The 8,728-nt window shown below is 36.3% G+C and overlaps 1 protein-coding gene across 1 annotated transcript in view; it reads right to left on the bottom strand.

The window, feature by feature from the left end:
* Window positions 1-8,728, bottom strand: part of epha5 (EPH receptor A5) — a 74,897-nt gene that overhangs the window by 55,346 nt on the left and 10,823 nt on the right. Inside the window, exon 2 of the mRNA XM_015035640.1 lies at window positions 6,479-6,543. Within this exon, the coding sequence (XP_014891126.1) occupies window positions 6,479-6,543 (65 nt within the window). The remainder of the gene's footprint in view (window positions 1-6,478; window positions 6,544-8,728) is intronic.

Here is an 8,728-nt window from a genome sequence, read left to right on the forward strand (position 1 = left end):
ACAGTCCTTATTGTAAATTTAAGTAGTAATGGTAGTAATAGCAGCTTGCTACATCAGCAACAATCCTTTTATCATGGGGACATGGTTCAAAGGACAGCACAGCTTATGTAAGATAGTGCTGTAAAACAAATAAATAAAAAATTAAATCAAATAATATTAAATAATATCCCACACAAGAACATCTGATTAAATACCTGTGATATATCTTATTCAAAAACTTTTCCACAACTAACTTTTAAAATAAAAAAAGATGCTTTCTTGTCAAAGCAGAATGAGACTAAGTAAAATGGTCAGTTCAACAGGCATGATAGTGACTATTCAAAATCAGATAAGCACAATAAACATAAATAATGTCTATAGGTAACAGATCAAAATATATCATCATTTCTAGTTTTACAAGAGAAACTCAGTCTCTGATTAAAGACCATGTTAAGGTTTGTTATTAATGCAATAATCCCATTAATTTTGCTACTTTTTGCATAAATGGGATTCTAAAGGTTTGAAAGCTGAGGCCGTGATCCACATGTAGACTTGTAGGAAGAAGGTTTTGATTGAAAAAACATTTTGGGAAAGCCTGCTGCGGCAGAAGCATATTTGATTACATAATCAATGGGCGTATTTAATAACTAAAAACTCTGCATTCATACTTGAAATGAAACAAAACCTAATGAGCAACATACGTGCTTTGCAAAAACTGGAAGCCATAAAATTTAGATTCTTATTAAATTCAAGACAAACGGCATTAAATATGGTCAAACCGACTTCGTTTTCTTTTAGCCAAACACAACAATGCACCTCTTTCTTGCTCCCCATTAGGAGCAGTCTGCATATTATTGGGGGCTAGGGTCATCAAATGTCACACACACAAAGACTTGCACACAGCACGACACGACCAGCTAATATAGCATGTCAGGACCACCAATGGAGTTAACTTTGTGCTGATGAAGAAAAAGCCTTTACAAAGCAGTTCATTTGATAAAAGTCCATCACATTTTGAAGGCTTAGCGAAAAGTTTTTCATTTGTAGCTGTCAATGAAAGCTTGGTTACTCAGAAACTATGGGATTTGATGTGGGGATTTTTTTTTTTTTTTTCCATTCCTAATTACATCTGAAGGAATAGCATAGTATTGCTATAGTATGTAATAAAGGTAAAATTATGCTTTAATTTAACCAAGTTCTAAAAGCCAATAGTATAACTGCCAGTGGTGATAAAGGGTCTAAATATATAACATTAACCTTCCGCATTGCCTCCTTTTGTACTTCGTACTTATTCTCCCCCCTACCCCGATCCCTCCACACTGCGAACACAACAGTCCCTATAGGCATCCCTGCAGAGCCTCATTAGTGTGTGTGTTGAGTTTTTCTTACTTTAAGATGTGTGGCTGTGCAACACTTCCATCAGCAGACCCCCTGTGGCTGCGCTGAGTGCTCTCCCAGCTTTAATTCTATAAAGCCGCCTGCAACTTATTATTACCACCCATTACCGTTGACCATCGTGACACTGTAATAGAACTGTTCCTCTGGCTCCTTACGCAAACAACACCTCACCTCGCCTTTTTCTATTTCCGTCCGCGTCTCATTCATCCCTCGTCTCGTGTGTCATTTCACTGCTTTTTTAATTTGAGTCATGTCTGTCATCAGTTCCCTTTTGTGTCCCCCTGCATTCTCTGTTTTAATTATCAGATCTAAGGTCTAACCTCGAAACACTATTCAAAAAGGTTTCCTTCACCTCCACCCTTTTAAGACTTCTTGTCATCCAACATTTTCAGTCTCTGCTTTTTTTTCAGCCCTTACACGTTTTTTTTTTTTACATTTCCCTTAACTACTTTGTGTTATATATCCTGCCAATCTCTGCCATTTCTACATCATTGTGTGTTGTTTCTTTATTTCCTGTAGCTCTAATCCGAATCCTCAAAACTACTGAAATACACCAAGACAAAAACATATAAGAACATAATGAGATCTCATGGCGGGAGCTCCACTTAAATTAAAAACAGAATGATATTTCTCACTAAAATGCAGCCTCTCTCATATAGGTCAAGGGTGACCGGTACCATTTATTTTTTATATTTATAGATGATGATACAGCTGATAAGGATGACAACAAGCTGCTGCCACAGCATTTAAAGACCATTTTTGGTACTAAGGGGAAAAAAAAAAATGTTCCCGATGAGACAGAAACTTTTAACAGGAATTTGTAAATATTACAACAAACTGTCTGCCAACACAACAAGCACTACTGTAGAGCTTTATATTGACTGTAAGAGGCTATTTCATTCAAATATACAATAAGGAATGGGTGCTGTGAAAAAATGGCTTCAAAATAAAATCCCACAGATTTTAAATGGCTACACCAAAACTGTATAAAATGCAGGCTAATTGCCACGTTGGTGGTAACCTGCATCACAGTGCCGTTCCAAACACATAGCTTGATCAGACCCAGAGATTTTTAAAACAGTTTAGATTAATCAAACTGTGATTCTATTTGTTAAAGCACACATAAAATAAGTATTTTTGTTGGGGTTTTTTTGGCATTGTGACCACCTTACAATTGCACAGCCATACACTCTGCAATATCCAGAGTGGTCAAACATAGGCAGAATTGTTTTCTAGCTTCTACAGATTCCTTCTAAGAGTTTGCTTTGTCCTTTTTTAAACAAAAAGGGGAATTCTTAGCTTAAAATACTGCAGATGTTGTTTTTCCATCTCTTGCGAGCTTATCATAGCCTTACATCTCTTGAAAGTGAAAACAATAACCGAGAAGATAGATCTGGACAAAACAAAAAAAATAAAATAAAACAAAACATATTCACCCTTTTTAAGATGGTCGAAAAGCAGGTTCACTTTCTCAACAGTGACACACAGCTGGAGGTAGTGACATTCGCCAACGTTTTGTACATGTCTGCCTGGTTTGTACCGTGTGCTCAGCATATTTTATGCTTGCCTGTCCTCATCTCTGCTCAATTAAGCACTCTGAATCAGTGGAGGCGCTGGATGAAACAGACCTTCATGACTAGATGTTCAGTCAAGCAAAGCACAGATTACATCAATTTAGAGTGAATTTTGCCTCTTTTTCCTGTCTTGCACGGCTAACCTGACGGGCAAAGGAGGGCGAAATGATTCACCGATTATCTCACATTGACATCAGATTGATAGCATAGATGTTGCTTAAGGAACATGGAAACACTCTAAAGAAATACACAGAAGGAAATAGACTAGCTTGGTTAGATACTTCATGAATACTGTGGAATGTGTGCATTAAATGTGACTAACCATTTGTCAAGCTTGTTAAGTAAAAGGCTGTGAACCTTGCCTTCCAGCAGTCAGAGTTGTGAAACACTGCCTCTTCATTCTGTGATAGTAAGATTAAACATTAGCTGAAGCAAATCTGTGCAAAGATTGCCTCATTAGGTGACATCGTGGCATAAGAGAACATTTTTAGAGATTTGTTTTTCAAGCATTAATCTCAATATTAGTGGTCAGATCTGATCCGAGTACAGCTTTAGTTTTTGAAACTAGTCTTAAAAGACAATCTAGGCCTCTCCCATCATCTGTCAGCCAACCGTCGTGTTTTTTCCATTCTTCTAGTGAAGGTTTAATGGCAAACCTGATGTGAACTAAGCCTACAAAGCACATTTCATCAGCCTCCTTTTGTCACCACTACATTCAGAGTCTGCCTTGTTGCAGGGCCTTTACAAACCCATCAGCCATCACCTATTGATGTTTGGATATAGAGTGAAATGGTTTGGGGATTTACTGGACTGATGGGTTACGTGGGAATCAAACTGACCACAAATATAATCTATATTGTGAGATCTATTTTTTTATGCTGTCTCAAAGAATTAAAACCTTTTTGAGACCAAACTAGTAGACAAGTTCACCACTTCCATCACCGACGTATGGCAGCAAATTGTAGAGTCTCTACTTTAAACAAAACTTTTATTCTTGAAGCCAAATAAAGCTTTTCTTGCCCCAAGTTTGAGCTCACACACTTCAAATGACAGTCTGTCACTTTCTTACAGTCTGGCAGCTCTCCATCTTTCCGGTATTCTCTCAACTTTAAGCTCATCTTATATCAGACCTCAGATTGGTATATCACATTTATTGGGAGGTTATTTGCACCATGATCCTTGAAGTGATGATTTATTAGTCTTTGTTCATCATAAAAATAAATTAAATTAAAAAAAAACTTCTTCATTTTTTTTTAAAGTTCAAAAGTTGTATAAAAATGTAAAAATATAATTTGAAGTGTAAATGAAAATGTCTAATATGAAGCTGCACTATTTCTTTTTTTCGACCTGTTTTCTTCTTAAACATGGTGAATATTTGCCACATCAAACATTGAAAAAAGAAGCCAGAGTTAAGCAAAGTTATGGTGAACAATCCACAACTGTTCAAATGGTAAAGTTTAATTTCTGGAAAGACAAAACAAAAATAAGACAGGCTATCTGGAACATGCATGAATATTTACAACTGAAGCCAGAACATCTATGATAGGCAACACAATTCAAGGAGTTACTTTCTTAGAATAAACTACATGAAGTCTAAAGCAAAAAAGAGGATAAGAAAGGGGAAAAAAAGGACACAAGATCCTTCACATAAAGAGTAGTGAAGGATCACAATCATGAAAAGGTCATTTCTAATTTTTTTTATTATTATTTCTGCTTAGCATTCAGGTTATGGATGATAAACTTGATCCTACAGTCAAACTGGGTTATAAATCAGAGAAAGTTCATCAGTTAAAGCAGTACATGGCTAAAAATCTAATCTATTATCGTCAACGATGTGACTCTTCAATAAAACATGCTTTTATAGTCCTGTTTGTCCACTCCAATTACAACTCCTTTTGTCTATTCATTTTTTTTTTATTGTTGGTGCTTTGGTCTTGGCAAGCCTCATCTGTTAGACAACCAAGCAATTCCGTTGCATGGCAATCCATGTGCAGAGCTCAGATGGAGATGTATTTTTATAACATTGGTGATAAGATCATACCAAAGCAGGGGACGAGTTTAAAGCTGCCAGACTCTGTAAAGTAGAATTGAAGTGATAAAAAAGTTTTGGTGCCACTTTGACAACTTCTTCAGCCAAGACTGGAAGTGTGAACACGGACATTTGTTTGTGGAGGGGGAGTGGGCTACAGATGGGATACGAACACGAAAGATAAACTGCAATGGCCAACTCCAACTATGTGCCGTTTAACACACCAAAGAGGGATTATTACTCTGTTGGAGAGACGTGTTAGAAAATATAACCCCTTCAGATTGTTAGGCTTTACACGTTTTGTATTTGTCTTGGGTTACTTGAGGCATATTTAAACATGTTTTATATTTTTAGAAGGTGATAAAAGCCATATTATTTATACATTTACAGAAGGACGACTTTTTTTCTTTTTACTTTGTTTGCACACCCATTTTATGACTCAAATTAAATAGACGACAACCTAATATTCATCTTAAGACATAGATAAACGCAAAGAGATAATGGGAATTTCATTAGGAGATTTCAATACGTCTTGGGTCTCATTTCCTCTCCGTCTGCCCTCAAGTTATTTATGTAGCTTGGATGTTAGAAACACACACAGACACACACCGACACACACATTTAACATAATCACTTCCTTATTCTGATTGCACCTATGTCTGCTTTTTCAGCATGATCTTTCCCATCTACATAGTGTACAGCCTCAAAGTGAGCCGTGATTTGAATATCAAGAGGAGATAAAACAGCTTGGTCAGCACTATTGGTCCGGTGGGTTTCTTCTGCTTTAAAGAAGCAAAAGCTACGACTGTGGCTAATTTTTCACATGTATCAAACGGAAATGCTACATAATCGCTCTAAACTAAATAAAGAATTAAAACTTTTTTTTTTTTTTTCTGGTTGGGAATTTTTGTTCCAAGCAACCTGTCAATATTGAAGGTAATATTTCTCCAAGCCCCACTTCTTCATTTAATGTGAAATCACATTTTAACTCATTCTCTAATTGGCCTTCACTTTGGGAATACTTGGAGATGGATATTCAACTTCTGGCTTGAGAATAATCTATTCCACGGTGACTTTCAATATCTTATTCATGAATTCAATTTAGCCTAATAATGAAGTAAGGGTTTCCAGAAATTAAATGACCTTTAACCTCGACACAGCAAATGAAGCACTTAAAATGTATAATGAAATGTAGGTATTTCTAGATATGCTTTGGAATACCCAGAAACTGAGAAACTACTTTTAGCTCATGACTTGAAGGTCACTGCTGAAGAAAATCAGCAATGACCTGCTAAATAAATATTCTGAAATGATACAAAACACATTTTGGCTTCATACAGACCCATGCGCTTCTTTAGAAATAATAGTATGCTTCGTGAAAACCTGAAATAATTTATGTCTTCTGCACTTCATTTAAAGATAGAACAGTAAATATTAAGTTGAATAAAATTGAACTTATGAAAAATTTATTTTATGCCTCTGGAATAATTTTACTCACCCCATTCTTTGGATAAGCCACCCAGCCAAGGTCTCCCATCACGGAGCGAGAATCCAGCAGGTTCACTTTGTTCAAGAAGAGAGAGAAAAAAATAACACAAACATAAGTCTTAAATGTATGTGGGGGAGAGGGGGAAACAACAAAAGCATCAAGAAATATGCAAATATATATATATTTTTTGTTATTATATTTAAAAACTCTGGCATTAAATGAGACACTCGCATGTTATCCAATGCAGACATGCACTTATAATCAGTTCTAATAGGATACAATGTTTTGTTGGCATGTCTTTTAAAATATATATATAAATTTTCCACTAGGAGGAAACTTATTTCAAAAACTCAGTTGATGAAGGTTGAGGCCTGCTGCTGCTGAATCAGATGCCGAGTACTGGCCAGATTTGAAAGCTATACACCATAACAAACTATAATCACAGCATCAATGTTTGCGATACTCCAACTGCAAAGAATTTACGTACTTGTTAGACTATCATGTTTGAGTTCTGCACTAATTATCTGGATGCTGGTTGTAGTTCAATCCCAGTATCCTCCTGTCACATGTCTTAACCCCAAGTTGTCTCTTGATCTATGAGTTTGTGTGAGCGTAAATAGATGAATATGCTTCATGTAAAAAAATGCAAGTGGACAGGATGACTGGGAAAATGCTCTGTAAGTTCAGTCTATCTGAAGGCAACACATTTTTTTTCAAAACGTAATCTCACAGAAAGGGGTTGGGACATCATACGCAGAAATAGAAATAAGTATGGAGACCTTATAGATTACTGCAACTTATTCTGTCATCAATAGCTTTATAATAGATGAAACTTTGATTGAAAAGCAATGTTTTAGCAAAAACATGCAAATAAAAAAAAATATGAAGGTATTCTTTCAAGCAGACCAACAGTAAATCTTCCACCTTTTTGATTCAAAACTCCAAATTTTAATGCAAATACAGTAATCCAGACATATCTATCATCAAACCTTAGCTCAGTCACTCAGATGAGAGCTGTTGAGTGCGACTACTTGACCAGTAGCAGCTGTACAGTCTCTTATCTCCACTACCTGCACAGCCTGAATGCAGCAAAATTACTCAAGGTCTTGGCAAAAATAGCATCTGACTGTGGTGACCATGACCTCATAGTGGGAGGTTTTAAATGCACTTTGCTAGACTTCGAAAGTCAAAGTGAGTATGTCATCCAGCTGCAACTTGTCTTTGCTGGCTGGTGGGTATGGCTCAGTGCGCATTAACGAACAGACAGGTCTCGCTGTAAACACACTGGCTGTGGGAGAAACAGGCAGGTGTAAAGCCTTAAGTGACTTTGACAAGAGCTGAAGCCTTTTTTTCCAGATGACTGGGTCAGGACAAACTCTCAGCAGCAGTTTAACGAGTCCCTCATAAATTACAGACAGATGATGAATGGCTTTTCTGGCGGCTCCAGACTTTGTCTCTTGTTTGCCGCAGCTTGTAGGGTCATAAAACCAACCCATGTTCTGATGTTTGCTGTGCTTTATCTGTTCTATGATAATGTTTGTGCAATCCAGCCATAAAAGTTCTGTCATCTACACTCAGATATGTGATGAATTGAAGCAGCTTAAAACCGACATGCGCTGAAAAGAAAAACCAAATGTACCAGGTTCTCTCTCTTAAGTGGTTTAAAGACTTTTTTTCCCTCCTAAACCCTTTTGTCATGTTTGAAACTTAAATATGCATTAGTGTGAATCTGAATAGGAAGTGGTGGGGCCAGGAATAACGATTGTCTGCCAGCAAGTCATATACAAACTGTGCAAAGCACAATTGTCCTTCCACAGAGCAACAGGCTATTAAGGGTTGAGGTGTTTAAACACCCTAAATTTGTCATTTTTATACAACAAAGGCAGCAAATACCATCTCAGTTATGCTTGTTACTTGCAGTGGCAAGTAAACAAATAACATTGAAGTTGCCATTCAATCTGCTTGAGGGTTTTTGTTCCCTTCTCTTATTCTAAGGAATCTGGTTTATCTCTGCCCTGCTCTTGTTTGAAATCTGAAATACTCAGACTGGTTAAACCTTGACTGAATTTTTCTAAGCTAAACTAAAGGGATGTAATGAGATCTCACCACACAAGTTTCCATGGTATGAATTGCCAGGGTGTATATATATATATATATATATATATATATATATATATATATATATATATATATTTTTTTTTTTTTTTTTTTTTTTTTTTTTTCTTTAAAATGGGCACTTTTTTTATNTTGTCATATATT

The sequence above is a fragment of the Poecilia latipinna genome, unplaced genomic scaffold (genome assembly GCF_001443285.1).
Source record: "Poecilia latipinna isolate Pla-1442-1.1 unplaced genomic scaffold, P_latipinna-1.0 Scaffold342, whole genome shotgun sequence".
Taxonomy (NCBI): Eukaryota; Metazoa; Chordata; class Actinopteri; order Cyprinodontiformes; family Poeciliidae; genus Poecilia; species Poecilia latipinna.